The sequence below is a fragment of the Trematomus bernacchii genome, unplaced genomic scaffold (assembly GCF_902827165.1).
Source record: "Trematomus bernacchii unplaced genomic scaffold, fTreBer1.1, whole genome shotgun sequence".
Classification (NCBI taxonomy): domain Eukaryota; kingdom Metazoa; phylum Chordata; class Actinopteri; order Perciformes; family Nototheniidae; genus Trematomus; species Trematomus bernacchii.
In genome coordinates, this window is record NW_022987588.1 from 3,433,499 (window position 1) to 3,458,477 (window position 24,979).

The following is a 24,979-nucleotide window of genomic DNA, read 5'->3' on the forward strand; positions in this document are numbered from 1 at the left end:
ACTCACCAAAGTAACACCATACCACAAACAAACATCTTGATCTGTAAGATAAAATTACTGTTTTTATCAAAGGAGTCTGGTGGCTTTGAAAATATTGATGTAACGGCCCTTTAGGGTTGAGTTAAGAACAGATAACGTAATTATTTTCAACTTCTTTTATTTATGTGAAATGTCTTTGAAGTTTTTGCAAATGTTGAATAATTTCAAATCTTATGGTCTTGTCATTGGCTGAACCAAGACTTTCTGTGCTAAATCCACATCTGTATATTTGAAAAGAGAGGACACAAGGGCGGACAAATCCCTGTGCACATGTGACTTTCCATTGACACTCTTTCTGCCTCTAAACCCCTCTTTGGGCTCAGCCTGAACACACCTTTAGGCTATTTACTTACAAATGATGCAAACTTTACTACAGAATCTTTTTCTTCCAAAGCATACTTTAGATTGTGTGGCAGCTACTTTCATGTCCACTGCTGCATGAAAATCAACATGCAGAGACATGGAGCCTGTTTGAGTGGGGTGATCCGTCACAGTGACAACAAAAGCAGACGTGATGTTTGTTCAGAGTTATGTTACCGCTGTGTCAGACTGCTTTTAACAATCTTTTTACAATCAATCGGTATTTACCTCTGGCTCTCCAAGTTGTTTTTAATGCGTTTGTGAAATGAATGGAAACTAGGAACTGCCTGGAAGGGAAGAGGAAAACATTTAAATGTCTAAAAAGAGAGTATAGGTTATGACACATTTATTTAATTCTATAACTTAATAGAAACACCTTTCAAATGAAAAGATGAACTGAAAAGCAATGCAAGAAAATCTTGCTCAATTAAAAAAACCCAGCTACACTTTTCAATTTCTGTAAAAGGTTGCAACTGCAAAAAAAACAATGGTCACTACATCAATAAATGCAAATCCTCTAGATTGGTTGGAACAACCTATAAACGTACAGGTTAATCAAAAAGAGAGTTATCATTTGTCACCGTTTCTATGGATCTTTTGATGCTTTTCTCTCTATGTTTCTATATAAATTATAATCAAATGCTTGTTCGTATGTGCATTTTTTTAACAGTAACATTTCAAATACTGAATGGGTAATCAGCAGAGAAACTAAACTACTGTCAGCTTCAGATATCAGAGTTGTTAGGTATCAAAGCCTTTTTGAAACAACATCTGTTCCTCTGTGGTTTCATTTCACCTCCCAGCTCATACAGGTGTCTGTGCACACACACACACACACACACACACACACACACACACACACACACACACACACACACACACACACACACACACACACACACACACACACACACACACACAGCAACACAGCAACACACACAAACACACCCTTTTAGACCCTTTTAAATAAATAATAATAATTCTCAAATAGTCTGTGTCATGTTCAACAGGGGCAAGAAGAAGCTTAAAAAAACCTTTTCTGGTCCTACCCCCTCTAGCATACATTTTCCTTATAAATAAAATATTAGGTGATCGTCATCAGCGACATGTTTGTCTTGTTAATTTGTTTTTTGTTTTTTACAAAAACAATCAGAAAGAAATTACTTTTACAATTACAAGAAATAACAAATGGGATTTTACAGGTCCTGTTCATAACCATTCATGATTTGGCTCCTAAATAATACTTTCAGTTTAGATAGATTTGTACAATATTTCAGTGCATCAGTACAGTTATTCCACAGACTAACACCTTTTGATGAGATGCAATGAAGTTTGGCATTTGTTCGTACGGGTGTTTTTTTGAAAATGCAGTTTCCTCTCAACATGTGCATGCTTTCTCTCCGTGTGAAAAGTCCCTGGATATTATGAGGTAATTGTTGATTTGCGGCTTTGAACATAATTTGAATAGTTTTATAGTCAACCAGGTCTTGTAGTTTTAGTGTTTTTAGTTTGATAAATAATGTATTTGTTGGTTCTCTGTACGTAGTTTTATGTATAACTCGTATGGCTCTTTTTTGCAGGATGAAGATAGGATGTGTATTTGTTTCACACAATACATCATGTATGGAAGTATGAAGGAGCAGTACAGCATAAACAAGGAAGCTTGATTAATTAGGTATTTGGCTTTATTCAGGATTGCTATTGATTTGGATATTTTGGCTTTGATATAGCTTATATGTGGTTTCCAACTGAATTTATTGTCTATGATTACTCCAAGGAATTTTATTTCCGATACTCTTTCTAATTGGACACCATTTATAGTGAGTTTCTTCTCTGTATTGGTCGATCGATTCCCAAATATTATGAGTTTGGTTTTGCTTGCGTTCAATGTTAATTTATTTTGGTCAAACCAGATCTTCATCCTGCTCAGTTCCTTTTCCATTGTGACCAATAGCTGTTCTAAATTGTCCCCACAGCAGAGTAGACTTGTGTCGTCTGCAAAAAAAAGTTTTTGATACTTCACATATATTGTTAATATACAGAATAAATAGTAATGGCCCCAAGACTGAGCCCTGAGGCACCCCACATGTAACCTGCAGTAGTTGTGATTTAAGGCTTTGTAGTTCCACGTACTGTTCCATGTTATGTAGGTAGCTGGATAGCCATGATAGTGCAACACCTCTAATGCCATATCTCTGTAGTTTTTTAATTAATAATTCATGGTCAACCGTGTCAAATGCTTTTTTAAGGTCCAGAAATATCCCTATTGCATATTCTTTCTTTTCTATTGCCTTAGTAATGTGTTCCATACATTATATAACTGCAAATGATGTGGTTCTGTTTGCTCTGAAACCATATTGTTGTTCATAGAGTATGTTATGTTTGGTGATGAAGTCATTTAGTCTTGTATTGGAGACTGGAGGCGTGTGGCGTAGTGGGTTGTCCGTAGGTAGTGGGGTCACAGGTTCAAACCCCACTGCAGTCAGCATGTCGTTGTGTCCCTGGGCAAGACACTTCACCTCAAATTGCTCCTGTGGGGATTGTCCACAGTATTGAGTATGTAAGTCGCTTTGGATAAAAGCATCTAACAAGTAACGTGTAATGTATTGTAGATTTTTTCCAGTATTTTAGAAAACTGTGAGAGCAATGAAATTGGTCTATAGTTTGACAGTACATATTTATCTCCAGATCTATGTATTGGTATGACTTTAGCAGTTTTCATTTTATTTGGAAATACAGTACAGTTCTGTATCGTTGCAAAGACTGGCAGGTGATCACTTGTGTCATTTATTAATATTCCACTTATTACTTTCCTATCCATAACATTTGTGAATATGTTGTCAATGAGTGTAGCACTGTGTGATGTTATTCTGGTTGGTCGTGTGATTGTAGGATATAAACTGTTGCTATACATAGAATGAATACATTCTGTAGTTGCATTGTGTTCTTGTGGGTTCAGCAAATCAATGTTAAAATCTCCACATACAAAGAGCATTTTCTTGCTGCTTGTGTAGTTAGCTTTTCGATTTAGTTAGTTATTTGTCACTGATTTGAGGTTTCAAAAATCAAGATAGACTTGACCTTCATGATTCATGACCACAGGAGGCCCATAATAATATAATCAGTCAAATAAGTCAATAAAACCTAATCAGGAGGAAATGGCTTTTCACTAAGGCTGCAAGGAGATTATTATAAAATCATTTAATTTCATAAAACAGCAGCTGAAGCAGCGTCACAAAATGTGATGATTAGTTTTCTGTTGATAGTTTAATCAATTGATTTCACATGTTTTTGTAATAAAAATACACATTTATTTTAAGACTGGTCCTTTTTTGGACAATTTCTGTAATTGGGTAAAAGTTTAATTAGCAGCTAGTCACTTTTTGAGGTTGTTGTTGGTCTCCTGGAGGAGTTTGGAATCATGACCTCAGTATTTAAAAAAATGTCCTGGGTATGACCCTGCCTGCAAACTTAAACAAAATGTATCCTAGTTTCTGTTTGATGATTCCCTATTAGCACTCTGTTAAAGCCTAGTGAAGCTATGGTCCTAAGCCTCATCGGGATTGATTGGAGAAACACGTTTTTAATACGGATTTGAGAAGGGAAAAAAAACAGTGGATCTACCCTTTAACATTGACAAAAGCACACAGACAATCTGCTCGACTCAAACCTGCTGAAAGCTTGGACAAGGCCAAACGAGCCTCTGAACAACCGGGTCACTGGGAACACTGGGGCCCTGCCAGCTTTTGTGTAGCCGCTCGCTAAATATCAGGGGGGGACTGTGTGTGTGTGTGTGTGTGTGTGTGTGTGTGTGTGTGTGTGTGTGTGTGTGTGTGTGTGTGTGTGTGTGTTGGGAGAGCAGAGGCCCAGTCCTTCACTCTCCTGTGACCGTTGTCCACCTCCCCCCTTCTCCACTCTTTTTCTTTCCTCCGTCCTCTTTTTCTCCTTAAACTGTCTTTTGTTTTCATTTTCGTTGGCATTTCTGCTCCGTCGTTGTTCGAGTCCTAAATGAGTCTTGACTGGCCCGCGGGCCATTGGAGAAGCACAAAGGACTTCGTTCTACTCGCTACAGTTGATCCATTGTGGGCGTCCCACAATGCACTAATTGGCGATGACAATTAAGCGTGGTCGACACTCAGCTTCAATTTGCCTGCTGCTCGACATACATCACAGACGAGGCCGGATTCAGCCTGTGAGCTCGCTGCTCTCTCAGACAATATGCATATTCACCCAGCAGGTTTACATGCACCTTTTATTCACATGAAGCTGTTTTTTCTCGCAGCTCAGTTTGAGGCTGAGCTCATTACTTGACAACCATCCGCAAACTGACACGTTACCGTTTGTCGTCTCAGCAAAAATGTGAGCTGGTGTGTTAGTTACATTTTGACCCTTTGGAACAGTTGATAAACAGCCTCACGACAAGGTCTGTTTAGTTGTCAATCAAATCATAAATCATTGTGGGAGAATGTACTTAGAGACAAGGGTGTTGAGCTAAATGCTAATGCAATGCTAAGATGTTGATGTCAATGAATATATTTATTTGAATGAATAAAAAAGTTAAATGATATTGCTTTTAGCTGGATACACTGATTACATAAGCACGTTTTAAAACAGATTTCAGAAGGTGAAAAAAACTGTGGATCTACAAAAGGACACCAGAGCGTTGAGCTAAATGCTAAATGCTAATGCCATGCTAACATGCTGATGTGTAGCAGCTTTAATGATTACCATGTTAACCAACTCAGTTTAGCGTGTTAGCATGCTAAAATTAGCAAACTATATATCACACTAAGTAGCTGACAAGAGTGTAGTTTGGCCTGAAGTATTGGACCAAAGAGATGATTATTCAGGAGAGCTACATTAATGTGTTTACCAAAAGTCATGAAATGGCTTCAACTTTGTAGGAGAGCATGCAACTATACCCACATAAGCTTGAATGAATAAAAACCCAGTTTTATGGTGAACAAATGAAAATGTAAGCATTATTCAAAACCTTTCATTCACTCACCGCTCAGTATTTTGACTTTGCCAAGACATTTACTCCTGTACATAGACACTATTTGTAGCTAGTGCTGTTATTTTGCCAATGCAAGCCGACACCACATGCTTAAAATCCGTTTTACTAAAATAAACCTGCACAGAGCCGTATGAAAGCCGCAGAAATCGAAGGAAGTCAAACCCAAATGGTCTCAGCCAAACAATATAAACATTTCTCCACGATTCAAACACTTTCACTATTAAGAAGTTTGTTTTTATTGGCATCAGTGGCTAGCAGACAAATTTGAACAAAACCAGGACAGGAGGATTAAACGAAACAATCAGCTCCCTGTGTTTGCATAAGAAGTTTGGCTGCAATGAAAAGGAACAATGAACATAATAGAAACACAATAACTTAAAAAGTGCAAAAGAGAGATTCATTTCAGTCCAGTTATTCTGCTTAAATACTGTACAAATAGTTTTTCTCCAAATACGTCAAGTAAAACATACTGCCATGATCGAAATGTGCCTGAAACATGTACATTTATAGACGTGTGACAAATGTACTCGTTGATTTGTGAAAAACATTGTGTCACTGAAAGGATAAAAAACATAATAGGTAAACATCATTCACAACATAGTTATGATTCCAAATCCAGATGGAAATTGGCAAATGTGTAGGAGGGACAAACAAACCATACTGCATATAACAAGCAAAACATGTTTATGTTTGAAAGTGATCAGATGTATACACATCTAATGCAGCTACAGAGAGGCAGACTACAGAGCCCAGCAGGAAGTGGAAAACATCCATATTCTGTAGCACGAAAACTATTTGTCGTCAAAAGTTTGGTACAGGGTTACATTGTGAACAAAGTATGTCCTCACACATTCTAATGAGATCTACGTGTTATCACATGCATCATTTCTAAATAGCAAATTCCACAAAAATTTCGCAAAAACACAAGTTTTAATTTTTATAAAGCTTTCCTTTATAAATGTATCCAGATTATCTAAAGCATTCACTTTGGAGCTAAAAGTGAATTTATACAGATATTTTAAACTTTGTTTGAAGGCACGTTTTACTCTACTATAATAGGACTACAACTGCCTGAAGTACGTATTGCATAAAGTTTTGAGCTCGGGCCAGTTTCAAGTAGTTTGTGTAATTCTCTCTGATTATGATTAAGATTAGATCAGGAGGGTCCAAGCAGCAGCCATTTTTATGTGTACTGTTTCCATTGCGAACAGATCTCAGACTTCTAATCTATGTGCACAAATCAAATCACAAAAACAATCCCTGAATCTTGCTGGGCTTTGCAGTACACACATGAACAGCATGATTTAGAAAGCAGCCACAGAATACAGAACAAAATAAAGATAATTCTCCGTCAACATATACTGCATATCAACAATACTTCACCATCCTTTCACCAGCTCTTTATGCAGCAGGCAGTAAACAATAACTTAAACATGACATTTGTGGTATCCCCTGTTTTACCCTCAAAACAAACGTACCAAAAATATATAAACTTACACATCAGTGCACTTTTCCTGCCATATTTTAAACTACGCTGGGTTATTTAGTTCGAGTCTACAGTACCCTACATGCTTCATTAACATGAATCAGTCTGATCACAAAAATACATATTATTCAGGAATAAACCTGCAAAGCTCCTTCGTTTATAAATTCACTTCAAATGTTTTTATGGCTTAAACAAGTTGGGAACATGGGATGAGGAAAGAACAAGCACAGACAAAAACATGGCCTTCGATTTCTCAGAAGAGAAGATGCAGGTAGAAGAAGCAGAAACATTTCCATCCAAATTTGAGGCAGCACTTTAAGAGTTTCTGATTGGAGCAAAACTGAATTCTGTCTGTAGAAGAAAAACATATGTATCTTTCTTTTAAACTACTTTATAGGCTTCTTCAATAGTATTAGATCCAACAAAAAACACAATTGATTTTAACCTAAATTAGCTTTCTTTTATAATATTTCTGTATTTCTTTTTCCCAACAGTTCAGCACTGCTCAGAAACAGGATGGAAATGCAGCTGCTAGGTTCAAACACAAAGTGCATTTCGACCTTTACACATGAAAGCAGTGGGTAATAAAGGCCATCTAGGTTGCATAGAGATACTAAAAGCTGAAGCTGCTATCATGTCTGATAGATTCTGCATGAATAAAGCACAACAGGAAGTAGAATCACAGAGGAAGAGCGGGGGGGGGGGGAAAGAATAAATTACAGTAGATTATTGCCCCTGGTATTTTACAGTTAGACTGAAGAAATGTGCTGACAGTCCAACCCTTTTTAAGGTAAAGTCTGTTTACATGTAACAATAAAACATCTTTCATTCCACATCTGCAAGAAGAATGACTCAGTTTAAGGTTAGTGAGAATATGATCTGATGAAAGGCCGTAGGGATTTCTATATTTAAATCACAGCGATCATTTATAACTTTTATTATTATTGGTTAACATATCCCAATCTAATGGCTCCAGTTACATCCCATGTGACCGCCCCCTTCCCAAAAAAACACTTCAAAATGACTCTTATAAGTTTGGATTCAGTCGGTAACAATTCATTGAAATGTTGACAACTTGTCACAGTTTGAAATAAAGTAATCAAAACGTCACATATGAACCTGTCCCAGCAGCATAATCCACCATGATCTGTATGTACTAATATGTTGTCCAAATACAACTTAAAAATAAACTTGATTATCCAGCCTGTTTGTCTGGATTAATGACCACTAAATATACATTTGACTACTTATTTATTATCAATTAATCTGTTGGTTTCCAACACTTTAGAAAATGATAAACAAATTCCCATTATCAAATAGTTTGGCCTAGAATTTAGTTGGTCATAATCCCACACAAAAAAACATTTGTCATCTTCTCACTCATCAACTTCGAGTCTCCTGAGCTCTCACTAATGCAGGAAACACAATATTGGATTGCTTACATGTAAAGTGAAACAGTGGATTATGCTGCAGGGTGGAGAAGCTTCTCTTGATGTTCTGAAAACTGATTAAAGGAAAGGCTCATTTCTTCAACTCTGTATTGAAACAATACCCGTATGCTCATTGAAAATGCTCCTGTAATCAGGCCTCCTGTTCATAGTGGCCATTCCAATATATGCATATATAATGCAAGTGATGTCCACAGTCTGCATAAAAGTTTACTTTAAACTTGATTTGAATACAACATGACTCTTCAGTCGTTTGAGTTCATCAAATCAAGTGTATATCTTCTAAAGTTATAGCTTTTTCCTTCTACAAAATGTTCCTTATAAACTGTGGCCGTTACAGAAAAAGGCTTTTCAAACTTAAATATTGTAATTTTGGAAAATACAAACTTGAATGACTGTCTGTTAATGAACTGAGTGTCTGTTAAAGAACTGACTGTCTGTTAAAGCCACCAATTCATTTTTTAATACATTTGGCCTAAAACACTAGATGTTGTCCCCCCATCACTTACATTCAAATAATTTAAGAAGAAATAACTATTTCAATGGACAGCATGAACAGGAGGAAAGATCTCAACAACAAAACCAGTTGTTTTTTTGGAAGAAGGGAACTAGAAACTCTTTACAGCCACTTTAATGCTACAATGTGTCAGAGTTTAATACTGAAATAGGTTTTTCGATGGAGTGTTCCTTTAACATGATTATTAGTGAAAATTATTATTATTTTCATCAGAAATGAATCACTTTATTTCTCCATAAAATAATTAGTCTGTAAACAAAACACCTGATCGTGATTAGCTTATTTGGTCAGAAACCAAAAGAAATCTTCACATTAGGGGGCTCAAACGAGAAAATGTGCTTTGGCTTTTTCAAAAAGAATGAATCAATTGCTAATTTTGTTATTTACGTTTCTCCCCATTGACTTATCTTTTCACCACCTAAATTGTGCTGGAAGACGTCTGTTAGAATAACTCATCGAACTAACGTCTCCAGATTACCACCTGTGTTGAAACGAATGAAAGGGATGAAGATGGTGGACGATGACCTTGACGTGGGTCATCTCGTGTGAGGCGTGGTGCAGCAGTTCTTCAGATGGTTTCCTCCCTGCTCTTTGCAGCAGGACAAAGAGGTTGAGCTCCGGTTATCAAAATCCAACCTGACGGTGCATCAGACTCTGAGCTCCGTCACAGAATCTGTCCTGGAGAAACACACGGATCAGAGGAGCAGGCACTTGGTCCAGCGCTGTGTCCCTCAGCCCCCTGACTGTCTCTGCTTCAGTACCGTGAGTCTCAGGTGTCTTGGTACGGCAGGTGGAAGCAGCCGGGGCTGTCGTCGTCGGGGGCCCAGAATGAGGACGGCCTCTTGTGGTGGCGCTCTCTGTGGACACAGCGAGGACACGGCTGGGCCTTCTGCCGACACTCGGTGTGGAACACAGCGCCGCAGCCCTCACACCTGAGACAGAGGACAACACACAGGTGAGTCATAGAGCTTTTTGTATTAAAATACTGTAAGAACTCTTAAATTAATTGTTTTAAAAAATCCCAAGTACATTTTCTGATATGATGATGTATACAAACTAACTCCAGATGGGCTTCTTATATAGGATTTTAAATGTATTGTTCAAGGCCATTTTTTAGAATCACTTATTTCTACCATATCCATGCATTTTAAATATGGTACACACATCTATCTGTTAAGTACTAAACACTCAACCCTTGCAGAGTTCAATTGGTCAAAGAGAACTTGGAAGATAAATATCTGTCCACGGCGAAAACCAGACTAAAACTAAATAGAAATAAACATAAATGTTGTTGCAATGTATATGATTTTCAGTCACAACTTTATTTTACACGTGTTCATTTCATTAACTCTTTATACTTTTAGTAAGAATGTCAAAAGATGGATTTAAAAAACATATTTTTATAAAGATTTCATTTTGTTAACTGAAACTACTAATATATTAATTCTTCAAAATGAAATGAAAATGAAAATTGACTTGAAAACTATGACGCAATGTATGACCTTTTTTCATTTAAGACGACAATAATGTGAAAAATGGAAAATTGTACTTATAATTGTTTAGATGCAAAGTCTTGTTCAATGACCAGCATGCATCAGCCAACTGCATATGCTCCATTATTAATGTGCTCCTGTCCGCTGTTCACTTCCTGTATCTAGCGTCTGAGGCCTCGGCTCAGTTCCAGTAAGGACGGTACATACAGCCGTTATCAGTTAACACTTCACACTTCCTACACAGGTCGTAAAACACAACTCAACAGGGAAGGTGTGCGAGTGTGTGTGTGTGTGTGTGTGTGTGATGGTACACACTGTCAGTGTTTCTCCTAGGAATCAGTCCTGATCCTCTCTTATCTGTCTGCTGTCTGTCTCTCAGTTTCAGTGACAAGACAAAGCTCTGGACTGTGTTAACTGTCTGTGGCGGGAATAAGTGTCCACGCACACACACACAGACACACACTCAGACACACACACACTCATCATGCAGACCAGTGTCACTGACAAGCAGCAGAGACGCAGGGAAACTACTTTCTCACGTTCACAGGACTACTGAATTTATGCAAGTAGTTAAAACAAATATAAATATCAATAAATTATGTCAAAAACAAAAATGTAATTTAAAAGGAATAGTATAGTATGCCATAAAACTGTTTCTAAAAAGAAAATGTGATAAAACGTAGGAAGCCAGAGTATTTTCATTAAAAGAAAAGCAAAAATATTGCATATGTCAGACCAAGTTTCATAAATAAATATCGAAGTGCATAGTGTCAGAAATTATTTTAATGTATGTCATTAAAACGTCAAAGTATAACACCGTAAAACAAATCATGATGTAGTATCGTGAAAAGAATAACCGTATGCACTGGCTGTCGATTCCTCTTTGCTTGCTGTATCTGCAGGGCAATCATATATTGGAGAAACTGACCCATCAGCCCTTTGACCAACATGTCTTCCCTCTCTGGGTCTCACACTTAAATATATCCTCAGCAATACAGAAGAACACAACTCAACAGGGACAGAGCATGCAGAAACATATTCTCCACCTGAGGGCACGTGGCAGAAATAAAAAAAATGTCTATACATTACAGACTTCATGTCCTCTCTGCTGCACTGTGAGTCTCCCCATGGCTATAATACATATAAATAAAGCATATCGGCCTCCAGAGAAATATTTTTATTTTCATAGGAAGGTTTTGCTTTAAGGTATACTCTCATAGAGAAATGCAAGGATCTTGATTCAACTCTTTGCCTTCTGAAGAACAGGATTTCTCCAGAACCATTTGAATGTGTGCAATGGAAGGACACAGATCCAAAAATGTTGCTGATCGTCTCCAATTAATGGGTTTATTCAACATTTCTCTGCTAAATCAAATGTACTGGGAACTTCTCTCTTCTTGTCCGTCACCCCACTCGATCAAATACAATCTATTCTATCTATATTCTATACTCAATGAAGTGACTGTTGATATTGTTATCTATGTTTCTCTGTACCTCCTGGTGGCGTTCTCCTGGAACGGGTAGATGACCTGTTCGTTGTGGCAGAGCTCACAGATGAAGCCTTTCTCTCGACACAAGCTGCAGCTGAAGACGTGGGAGCTGGCGAACTTGATCACCTTGGACAGAAAGGGAGCCAGCTTCCCATCAATCACCTGGAGGGGGGAGGAGAGGGGAAGAAAGAGGGGAGAGGGATGGAGAGGAAGAACAGAAGGAAGGACACGGTCAATGACAACAAACAATTAAACAAGTCAGCTCTCTGCTAAAAGTACATGGGACCAATGAGTGTACTGTAGAGGAGACAACCAAGAGATCTAGATAGTTGGAAGGCTTTTAGGAAGGACGTGTGATCAAAAGTGACCACTTTCAACGGATATGTTTTAATCTAATGTTATTTTTGAATAAAAATACCTTGTTATATTAAAGGGGACCTATCATGCAAAATGCACTTTTGTACGTCTTTTATACATGAATACGTGTCCCCGGTGTTCCAGGGAACTCACCAAGTGTCAGAAAACACAACCCTCTCTATTTTCCTCCATACCCAAATCTCTAAAAAAGGGGCTGCAACGGATCTGATAAAAACTGATCCAGATTTGAACACTGTCCTGACGTCAGGACAGTGGCGCTACGGCTATTGGGCCAACTCCACCAATCAGGAGGAGACAGCCACGGCCATTGCCGTTCGAAAGCGCTGGAGACGCTGTAGTACATATGCCAGGCCTGTAGATGGTGCTGTTCTCACTGAATCAGCCCTTGCAAAAACAGAGCTAAAAAATGTCAAATTGAGCAAAATGAGGCATGGCTAAAATGCATGATGTTTGGTATTTTGAAAAAATAAAAGTATAAATATGCCTTATATAGATATGGTCCTATACTATATTATTAAAATATAGCATGATAGGTCCACTTTAAGTTAAAATTAAGTTTTTATTAATGCACATATTTCTTTTTTGCTTATACTGTGAACATTCCCCCTCTTCATTGTATACACTGCACAGCTCAGTTATTTTTAGAATACATATAATAAGTAAACTTATATACAGGTACTTGTTTTCTTTTTTGACCGTTCGGCACCAAAACACCAAGGCTTATTAACTGTATGTGAGAAGCAACCTTGCAATACATCATATTCTGAAACAATAGGATACATGCAGAGAAATTACATATGGATTTCCTGGTAGGTTTTGACATCAGCCAAGAATGTTATTATAAGATTTAAAGAAAATAAACCTCTATGTGAATCGCTGTGCGTTGAGACAGGAGGAGAGGAAACTGAAGGAAGGCAAGAGGAAGACAGTGGAGGAGGTAGACGCCTTTTAATGGCAACGCTTGGCAAGTTCCTTTAAGAACTGAGGCGGGGGTTTTGCCGGTGGGGGGGCTGGAGTTGTATTGTAATGAATAGACAGTGGATGACTCGGAGAAAAAACAGTTGGTGAAAGAAAAGCTGTGCAGAATCTTAGAGAAATGAAAACTCAATATGGTCGCAAAGCCTTGTTGTATCATGTTTATAGAGCTGGTAGAGATACAATATACCAGAGAGATCTTGAGAGAGAGCGAGAGCCTGTATTCAGATACAAGTGGTTCCACCTGGCAGAGCTCTGGACCTCCCAATTATAACCTCCTTCATGCTGTTTGTTACACGAGAGGACAAGAGGAGGAGAGGAGGAGAGGAGATGGAGAGGAGGAAGAAACCACACACAGAGGAAACATGGAGGCATACTGATCCTGTTTACAGAACATCATGCTGGGAGATTAACGGCCTACACTGAAGACTGTTGCTTTAACTTTAGTACAATCTATGATATCAAGTTATCAGAGACAGACCGACATAAGTCTGATGTTTTTAGAACAATTCTCTAAAAACACGATTTATTCCAGGCAGTCTCTGACACGACTTGTTTGGCTCGACTTCCAGAGTCAAAGAGATTAGGCCTACTGCCTTTGTTTGTCAGCAGGATAATAGAAAAAACTACTGGCCCAATTGAAAAGATTGGAGAGTAAAGTTATATATTATGGAAACGTATTTTATGTTGTTAGCAAATGCCGGACATGAGAAAACATGCAATGCAAGAAAAAAAGTCCCCATATTGCTCTAAAGTATTATGGATGCTGTAGTTGCCATCTTTAAGATTTTGACATTTAGAGAGTGGAGCCATGATGTCGAGTTCCCGCCCACACACCTGCCCAAGCCACGCCATGAGTAATGTGAGTAATGTACGTTACTTTATTTCAGCTATAAATGAAAGAAATGTCTCCATAATGCATTTCAGGGTGTAGTATTTGCTGTTTTCTTTGTGCTTCACATTGTTGGTCAGACAAAAAAGCAATTTGAAGACATCATCTTGGGATATGGTATTAATACTTTCGGTCATTTTATGGACTGAACAATGAATTGATTAGTTGAGAGATCAATTGAAAATGTACATGGTTGTATGCTCAAGATGAGCCTCTTCATGCACAAGCAGGTGTTTAAATGTAATGACTACCTTTACTCACAGGTGTAGTTTGTTTGAAAACAATTTGTGAGTAGGCTTAGTTCCTACAGTTTTTTATTTTCCATTCACACTTTGATAAACAAGGCTGCTAGTGTGTGTTGAGATCCAAACATTTATTGAAATGGTCTCTCAGATATCTAAGTATGTACAAAATGTCTCATACAATTTCCGTTAGGCCGTCTGAATACAGATAATGTAGATAATGTTGTGTACCTGTAAGTGTCCCCAATCTTTTGTCCTTCTATATTTGAGAACAGGCTCGGTCGGGACAGATGATAAAGGCTTCATGCAGACGGACAGATATATGTGTCCCCACACTGAACGCTGCTTAGCCCTGCTCGGCCCAGTCCAGCCCGGTCCACATGACAAATGGCTCTCCTGATGGATGCTGACAGCCTCAGTAATTAAGGCCTCTATAATTGGACTGGGCAGAATCAAACACTGGCAGCACAGCTCTGCTCTGGAGGGACGGTGGGAAGAAGGAGGGCAGCGCAGAAAGATGGATGGATGGATGGAGGGAGGGGGACAGAAGTAAATGGACAGGTGAAAATAGGGATATGGAAATATAAATTAACCAACTTCTTGATTGATTGATCTCACATTATAAACCCTGAATTAGTCAGAAAAGACGGCTTTATTCTACTTAATTCACAAATCCTTTTACCATTATTTTCCTCAAATTATTTGGTATATCTGCTTCTATTGCTTGCTATAAATATCCATTGACCGTTTTATTTCCTACATTAAAAACCCACAGCAATTCTAGCCAGGAGGGCCACACCGGGACAATCACTCAGAGAGGGTGACAACAGCAACCCATTTGTTTTTTATACTTGCTCACACCCAACATGGACAACAATGAATCCAAATATTGATGGCTGTCCTGAGAGTCTGGGCCAATCAGCAGCCGCCCGCTGGCAGATCCTTTAATGGAGTTCAGGGTCGGCTAGTTCGGTCTAACTTAAAAATAAATCCTGGATAGCCTTTTCTCTTCTTAAAAGATCTAAAAAATATTGAACTATTTGATAAAGTAAAAAGACCTCTTTGGTTCAGGTCAGGTTTTCACTCAGAAACTGATTTTCTGTGTGGGAATCCCACCATGAAAAGAGTTCAGAACATCTGCCTTATGTCCACTCTGAATGAATTACGTCATCAGTTTAAATTTGCGTAATCTTTGCGGTCCTCCATATGCGGCGGAAACACAAACAAGAATGCACAAAGTTACACGTTTAGTTCCTGAGTTTAGCTCCTGTGGTTCAATTGTTCCTGGAACTGAGAAGAGCTGTCTGAAATGTCTCATTTGGGAACAATCCAGACTTGCAGTAATTTGCATTGTCAGTCTGAGCTGCTAACCAGAGCAATGAGACCGAACATCAGCACACAGACAGTGTTAGTGACAGTGTGAACTTCTAAAAACACTATGGAGGACAAACACATTATATTTTAACAAGGATTTAAACGTAAAATGATGTGCAAAACAGCACTGTCATCATTCTTTTTTTTAAAGAACAATGTGGTTTTTGCAATATTCAATATATTAATCAGGAGCAGTCTACAGGAAAAATACTCCTTTTTCCCTCCAAACACCCCCCCCCCCCCTCCACGCATACACACTTCACCTCCTCTCCCTCCATCCATCCTCTTAAACTCCGCCCCCTCCAGTTCAACCTCTTTTTCTGCTCCATGCAGAGTCTTTGTGCTCCAAAACCTCCTAATCCCCTAAAACTGCTGTTTAACAGCCGCTCGCCTGCCCTCCTCTCTCTCTCTGTGTCACACACACACACACACACAGTAACACACACGCATACAGACGGACTACCACAGCTCCATTGAGGAACTAGAAAGCCAGCTGGGATTACATGGCTGGAAAGACCAGCTCTGTTTGGATAACACCCTCTCCTCTCCTCTCTCTCTCTCTCTCTCACACACACACACACACACATGATGTATGTTGGTTGTCAGTGTATACATGCTGCAGTCAGTCATATCAGAGGGTTCCTTACATTTTTAAGTTACTGTACAGATGAGATGGACGCATTTCTACTGGTGATGCCTGATGCCCTTTCAGAAGATAATCTTAAAAAATAATATTGTGTATGATAATAAAAGAGCGTGAGAGTAGCTCAATGTAATTTAATTGTAATGTAATGATACATCAAAATATTTGCTGTTTTCCAGCCTGTGTTTAGGTGCAAATCTTACTGAGAACTTTAAACATTTATTAAGAGGCCTCTGTGTGTCTGGACAAGTGTGAGTGGAGAGGCATGCCTGGCATAGAGGGAATGCCAGAGTATCACTGTGGGAAGCCTGCTGGACACACACACTCACACACACACTCACACACACACACACATACTTCCCTACTACTTTAGTCCTCAGACAAAACCCTAGAAACAATCCTTAACACCAGCAGAGGAAAAGGGCAGAGTGTCCTTAGACAAACACATATGTTTTAATGGGGTGGATATGGGTGGAGGCTATTTGTTGGGAGGTGAATAGACTTAGTGTGGTCCAGGGTTTAGCCAGGGGAGTTTAGCCTTCACTGACCTCTGAGCGGGAACAAAAAAAGCCACGTTGATTAAGAGCGCCATTTTATTCAGGAGGTGAATCAAAAGAAACAAGCTTGTTAATATGGAAAACCAATTAAGAGGCAGAGTGCTTGAGAATCTCCAAGAGAGGGGGGAGGTTAGATGGGGTGGGGGCAGAGAAGAGGGAGCTGTGCATAACCTATTGTTAGAATTAGTACAAAATCACCAGTTTGGTGTTTATGACTAAATCACAGTTTACACACACACACACACACACACACACACACACACACACACACACACACACACACACACACACACACACACACACACACACACACACACACACACACACACACACACACACACACACACACACACACACACACACACACACACACACACACATCACACACACACACACACACACACACACACACACACACACACACACACACACACACACACACACACACACACACACCACACACACACACACACACACACACACACCACACACACACACACACACACACACACACACACACACACACACACACACACACACACACACACACACACACACACACACACACACACACACACACACACACACACACAGCGTGTGTGAGGCCAAGGGGATGTTGGGAAGAATGGAGGGATGTCACGCTTTGTTTTTCTGCCTGTTGATTCTGAATGTAACCAATTAGCGAAGCAGAGAGACACAGAGTGTGGGAGTGGAGGAGGAGGGTGAGGAGGGTGAGGGGGGGGGGGGGTCCAATCCCTTTCACCGTGAGAGTCTGTGGCCAAGCTTTGAGTCAGAGAGGGAGGGGTGAAAGAAAAAAAAAATGGGGCAGGGTACAACATAATGAACATAATGACAAACAAAAGAACTTTTCAGTCATTTGTGGTCGCTTTCCTCTGACCCCCCAACTCAGTTTGACGACTGGATACTGAACCGCTCAAAGTCCAGGATGTGTTTCTCTGTTTTAATGATCTCTCCAAAAATGCATGTATTTATCTACTTTTATATTACATTTAAAACATTGAAACTCTCCAAAACAGAGTTGGGTGGTGTGACTGGTGGACAGGTCCAGTGGTGGAGATATGACCATTTGATAAGAAGACATGCAGATTAGATAAGTGATAACTGAAGAGTTAAAGGTTTTCATAACAGAGATATGAACTCTTTCCAACAACACCATTGTTTTTTTTGGAGCAGGATACTTGGAAGAGCTAACCCTGTTCTAAATACAGCTATTAGAGGGTATTATCCTCTCTTATCACTGCTATGAAACAAAGGAGAGGTTGTGCTTACTTTAAAGATAAGACCAGAGATTTTATTTTGTTCTGATGGCCAACAAATCAAATAAAAAGACTTCAGCATTGTTAGTTTTCCTCTTAATATTTTCAGATTTTTCCAGATTGTTTTCTTATGACAGGAATCTTTCAAACAAATCACAAATATAATGTTACTTTTTTTAAATAAGGCTTCATAATTTAAGTTTTAATAAGAAAATATAACATTGTTTTCTAATAGTTTAAGGTCAAAATAGACATATTAATGTACACGTGTGTGTGTGCGTGTGCGTGTGTGTGTGTGTGTGTGTGTGTGTGTACCTGCTGCAGGTCAGCCATGGAGTACAGGTGGATGTGCTGTAGCAGGTATTCCCTGGGAAAGATCCTGAAAAAAGAGAGACATGAAACGTTTGAATGCATCTTTCTGAGGGAAGCAGGTCATGTGTTTTACCTGTCAGTATTGAGATTATCAAGAAAGAAAATGTAAATGTAGGTCTTCAGCTGTCTAGGCTAGGTGCTTCAATAATCTGACTCTGAATAAACACAATATCAACTTGAAGCTTATTTTGGTTGCAGGCCAGTTTTTAAATAAGAGGCTCAATCTTGCAAATATATAAATAACTGTCGTTAAATATCAGCATTAGACTGATTTAATGTTTAGCCACCATTACCGTCCATGCTGCTAAACAAAGTTATAATATTAATTCAGTCACACTCCATCTTCCAACATGACATGTATTATTGGACCCCAATGTGTGTGTGTGTGTGTGTGTGTGTGTGTGTGTGTGTGTGTGTGTGTGTGTGTGTGTGTGTGTGTGTGTGTGTGTGGCGAGACCTCCTCTCAGACCACTAAGATGGATGGCACCATGTTAAATCCTGTCTAAGCTGTGGTGAGTGTCACCAAAACACAACTATGTGCATGTATTCATATGTGAGAGAACTGTGTGTTTGTGTGTGTGTGTGTGTGTATTTATATGTATGTGTGAGATCCAGACACCTCATGGTGATAGGCACCACTGATAAACTACTCTGTTTGGTTCGTTACCAATGGTTACCACATCAGCATTCATAAGACCACACATACACACACACGGTACAATAGTCAAACACACACTGGCTCCTTGTTGATCGTGTAGTTGGTGAACACACCTTTAAAGTAAATTGATAAAAGTACTTGTGAACTAACATATTTTAGGGATTAGATTACAAACAGAAGATACACACACAGACAAAAACATGCCAACAAATGAAAATATTTGTTCTAATAGTCCCGATAGTATTTCTTTTTTTTTTATTTCACTAACCTCTGAGTATTTCTACTGCAGCAGACACACCTTTGATAGTATTCTGTTATCACTCAGTGATTATGATCGTATACCGAAGGAGGGTCTGACTGAGTAACTGTGTGTGAACAGCAGATGTAGGAAGTCCTGTGTGTCTGTGTGTGTGTGTGTGTGTGTGTGTGTGTGTGTGTGTGTGTGTGTGTGTGTGTGCACATTACAATCTATTGCAAACCAAGACCAAATCTTATCTTGGTGTTGACACAGTGTCACTGAGCGATGACACAACGTTTTTAACTGCTGCACGGGACCTAAGAAGCAGTGCTCTCTAACTGACGTCCTTTAGCACTTTCTGCATGTACGCAGCAGACATCTCTCTTCAGATTCCCCCTGAAGGAGACTGATGAGCAGGGAAAGGTTTTAGCGCCACGGCCCTCATCAATCCTGCAGTGTTTGGAAGTGGCGGGGCACTAGCCGGCACTTGCTAATGGGACAAAAGTAAACACTGAACGACATGATGCTGCTCGTCTCTGTGTTGCAACAGCAGTACGACTCATGTGGGAAATCTCTTCGGCCAAGAAAATACCAAGAGTTTCGGTTTGAAAGTACTTGGCAAGCCAGAGAAAAACATTTTTTAAAAACAGTAGTGGGACTTTAAAAAATCTATATGAAGACCAAGAGTAATGAGCTCTTTTAATCAGATGTTATTTTGGGACGCTTTTTATTGAAAATCTGTGTGTGTATAATTTCTGCATCTGTTGCCTATAACATATTGTCTTTTGCCCATCATGTTTAACTGCTTGATTAATGAGGGACATATAAGCATATTTACTAAATGGAATTAACAGTAGAAAAAAAACACAAATACCAGAAATAGTCAACATTAAACTATCCTGAGTATTAATCAGATTCCAGCCTGTCTGCTGAGGTGGATTTCTCTCCAGTAGAACATCTTAGATGAGTGTATTAGTGACCTAGAGCAGGGCAAGGATCATCCATCTCCTCTGAGGGGAAGCTTTCAGTGTGGGACCACACTCAGATAAACAGTCGTCCCCCTGACCATCACACATGAACTTATACACACACACAGGCACACATCTTTCATGTATATGCAGCATATATACACACAGGAATGCATGCAGATAAATGTTATGTCAATATACATGCAGGCACTCAGACACACACACGTAAACACGGATCATACAGGGAGATGTTAGCAGTCTCAATCAATCAGTCATGTTTAACAAGCTGATGACACAGGCATGTTAATCATACAGTAGTAGCTGATATGCCCCAACTTTATAAAAAGGGATTGATAGCTCCTTGTTTACTGTCAGTACGAGTTCCATGACGTGTATATCTATTTATAACCGTAGTTATTTGGCCTAAATAAGATTGTGATTTCACTCATTCATATGTTTTTGTTTGGTTTGTCCTTTTATTAGTAGAATTAGGGAATAAATACTAGCCCGATTAGCATGAACCGGGTGAATGGACTTGAATACTGGGTTTGATACATGTTTTTATTTTTCATTAATGGCAACAGCCTGGGAAGAGGTCTTCGCTATCCGTATGTCCTTCTAGTTTGTTTTATTTACACATCAAATTGTGTTCAGTTGTACTAGTGTCTCAGCCCTTTGAATTTTTGGAGGTGAGAATATTTGAACTGCTCATAACTTTAGCCATTTAAACATGATGATGGTTTGCAAACAGACATTGCTTCATATATAGAATTAGGTTAGGAAACAGTGCTCAAAATTACGAAAGAGTTTGTTATTTTGTAACCCCTCCCTCACCACTACAACAGACTTCACTGCCGGCCTACCTTCGTCTGAGGTCCTCGGCGATGGTTGCCCGGCAGCTGAACAGGTAGGCTCTTAGTGACTGGAGCTGCTGCCGGAGCCGCAGCACGGTGCTGAGCGGCTCGCAGTGCTCGTACAGACACGGGTTGAGCTGCTGCACGTCCAGCAGGGGCTCCTCGTACACAAACTCCAGGAACTCCTTGGCCTGTTTGGACACCTGCAGGAGCAACACAGAGGATACATCATCAGATATGTCAGGGATAACACTCGAGAAGTGCATGTTCCATGATTGTTAAGGACAATGTGGGGCTAAGAATCCGTACAAAAGTCTCTGTGACGACAGGTTCTTGTCTGATGATTTTTTTTTTGTACCTTTGGCAGAACAAAGCTTTTTCCCTGCTTGTAGTCTTTTTGCTAAAGTAAACGGACAAACTCCTGAGTGTAGCTTCATATTAGAGCGGTAGAAATGAGGAGGGTATTGATTTATGCATCAAGTAAAGTGAAAGTGAGTGAATAATCTCCCAAAATGTCTGAAGCAATCTGCATTAGAACCAGGAACAATACATCATCATTTTAGCAGACATTCAAAAGAGACATTGAAACCAGCCCTGCGCTAAAACTATATAGTGCACTGTGCGGCATGTTGATTTAGTTACGACTCAGAAATTATATATATAAATATACAAGAAAGATACAAGAATTGCAGTTTGAGAAAATTGAGGATATTAAACTTGTTAACGCTGTGTTTTTTGATGCAGGACTAAAGTAAAATGTCTTTAGGTAAATTAGAAGAGAACTACTTAACCTCTAGTTAATCTTTTTAATCTGAAGAAAAAAAGACCATGTGAAATTGATGCTTTAGTTTCCAGGAAGCCCTCTCAATAACTGGAACAGAGTGTCTCCTTAATGATGCAATATCTGATGCACCCTTGTACTGAAAGACATTACAAGATCCAAATACATACTGCTGATGTACCAGTCACACCGAATGAAGCTGTGTGTGTGTGTGTGTGTGTGGTGTGTGTGTGTGTGTGTGTGTGTGTGTGTGTGTGTGTGTGTGTGTGTGTGTGTGTGTGTGTGTGTGTGTGTGTGTGTGTGTGTGTTTCCCCACCTTGTGTTTGCTGGTGTCCCAGTTGTGCAGCAGGCGGGCTGGGATGAGGAAGGAGTTGTCCTGATGGCAGCTCTGGCAGTAGTACCAGCCGCTGTAGTAGCAAATCTTTGCTTTTCCTCTGGAGTGACCGACTGGACGCTGACACCCTGAGGAGAAGTCATTGGGTACGTTTATACGTGGGTTTCATTAGATCTTATTATTAAATACATATATGATAGTTAAGGGTCTCTGAATACCTCTGTAATCATGAGGAAACAAGGTTAACTTTAAAGAAAGTGTCAAAACTGGGGATCAAATGAACACAAAAACGTCTATCTTAAAGTAGAACAAATAAGCCTTATCTTGGACACCCTGCAGGTCATCAAATTATGAATTGAGAAATGTGTCCATTTATTGTCCTAAGGTGTTGCACAAGTCATCTTTCGATGCTAACGATCTTCTGGAGCAGAGATCGGGAGATAGCAAAGGTTGTGGAGCAGATAACTCGCCGTTAATATGTGTCAGTTTATTGCCCCTCAATAAATAGCACACTAATCCAAATCAGTAAACCTGTAGATAATAAACAAGATAGTCCAAGTTTAAAAAGGAACTCTGACCCCAATAAGGTAGTATGTTGTATCATGACCCACATAAACTGGAAACATGATTTTACTGCAGTGATAACAGAGTCGTAGAGAAATACTTCAAATGAGGTGTTTGTTCTGATCCTGGGCATCAGAGGTTTCTGCCCTGGCTTTCACACATGGCACAACCTCAAAAGGTTTGTTTCACAAAAGACATGGCCATAAAGTTTGCGGCTGAGCCCTTTTTTTAAAGTCTGATTGCAATTATCCATGTGGCAAAGTATAAAATGTGGCTGAGGTCATTGCGTAAGTCAGCCTTAGCCACGTCCTCCCAAACCTCCTGAAGGCAATTGGGAGAGAAAGGAGAGAGGACATTGTAAGCCAAGGAAGAATAATTTCTTTGTTCGTCTGTAATAACAATTTTTATTGGTTTTTCTCTCTGAATATAATAATAATTCACTGCAACAGCGTGTTGATACATGCGCTGATCTTGAACAGTATTAGCTCATTCGCATAAAAAGAGCCACATTTGCACCACATTTATACATATATGGTTATTTAAACGTGTGAAAACAGCCCCTGTTGCATTTGTTTGTTTATAAACAAATCTATAAACCAACGACTAAAACTATATATATATGTCTGTCTCCTAGGGCTGTGCAATTAATCGTATTTTAATCGCAATTACGATTTTGGCCTGCCACAATTTACGAAAACAACATAATCGAAAAAAACGATTATTTTGCTTTGCTTGGTTGTGACGGTGCACTGCAACATATTTGATCTAATTTATTTTAGTCTCATTTATTTGTATTTTTCATATTTATATATGTTTAGTTGTTGAAGTGCGCTCCAAAATATTTGTTGATCTTGTTTATTGGTATTTATTATTTTTGATATTATTTATTTAAATGTAAATATAAATGTATCATTTATTTAATTTATTTTTGTATTGGTTTTTCAGTTGAATTATACGTTCAGGGTAATCAACAGTTAAAAAGATACTGTTCAAATGATTATTTGTATTTGTTTTAAAGTTCAATAAATGGATGTTTTCAAAGTCAATGAATAATCGTATTTAATAATCGTGATATCAATTATTGACCAAAATAATCGTGATTATGATTTTTGCCATAATCGCACAGCCCTACTGTCTCCTATATGTTTGTGGTATAAATCTATATTCAATCTCAAGTTCATATCCCAGAAACGACATGTTGTGTTCTTGAGAAGTAGTTAAATGATGTTATGTATGAATACAGATGATGAGCAATTTGACCAAGACGTGTTATAAGCAGGAGTTCCAGGAAATACCAACAACTTGTAGTTTTTGGGGTGTGTTTTAAATATTAGTTTGCGTAGTTATAGCTTTGTTTCTGGGTGATTGTGCAGAGGGTCAGGAAATGTTGGTAAAGGATATAATCCCCTGTATTTCAGTCCTAAACTCAGTGATATTTACTGATTATCTTTCATCTGCTTGTTGAGTGCATTTCCACAATTCATATGATAGATAGATAGATAGATCGTACTTTATTGATCCCAAATTGGGAAATTGTTTTTGTTACAGCAGCATAAAAAGGCATTTTACAATAAAACAAAACTACAAAATATACAAGAATAGAAATAAAATAAAATAAAATAAAATAAAATATAAAATATAAAATATAAAATATACATGTCGAAATAGAAAATATACATGCAGATATTATATATATATATATACAAATATATATATATATTCAAAATATATGAAATATGGAGTATTAAATATGAAACAGATTATGTATGAGTAAAATGTACAACGTGGTTTTATTTCAAGAGAAATATATCCATGTTTGCAGGAATCTACCTGCCAAATGTACTTGAAGGGATTTCTCAGATTGTGGAGTCTAAGTTTTTCCGGTAGTCACAACACAGCAGACTTCAATAGGAAAGGGTATTTTAGACCTACAACACCAACAGATCCTAAGCTCTACTTAACCCGATAGCTGCTCCACTCTCTGCTTTGTCTTCTCCACACTTTAAAGTTCATCCTTCACCC

General features: G+C 38.7%; 1 protein-coding gene across 7 annotated transcripts in view; it reads right to left on the reverse strand.

Moving 5' to 3' along the window:
• Positions 1-5,633: 5,633 nt before the first annotated feature.
• Positions 5,634-24,979, reverse strand: part of plekhm3 (pleckstrin homology domain containing, family M, member 3) — a 35,464-nt gene continuing 16,118 nt past the window's right edge. For all 7 annotated transcript variants that reach the window (XM_034128680.1, XM_034128676.1, XM_034128679.1 and 4 more), the window contains exons 4-8: positions 22,376-22,521; positions 21,288-21,481; positions 18,504-18,567; positions 11,855-12,012; positions 5,634-9,799 (exon numbers count right to left, since the gene is read on the reverse strand). In XM_034128680.1, coding sequence (XP_033984571.1) covers positions 9,637-9,799; positions 11,855-12,012; positions 18,504-18,567; positions 21,288-21,481; positions 22,376-22,521 — 725 coding nt within the window. In that variant the 3' untranslated portion in view covers positions 5,634-9,636. The remainder of the gene's footprint in view (positions 9,800-11,854; positions 12,013-18,503; positions 18,568-21,287; positions 21,482-22,375; positions 22,522-24,979) is intronic.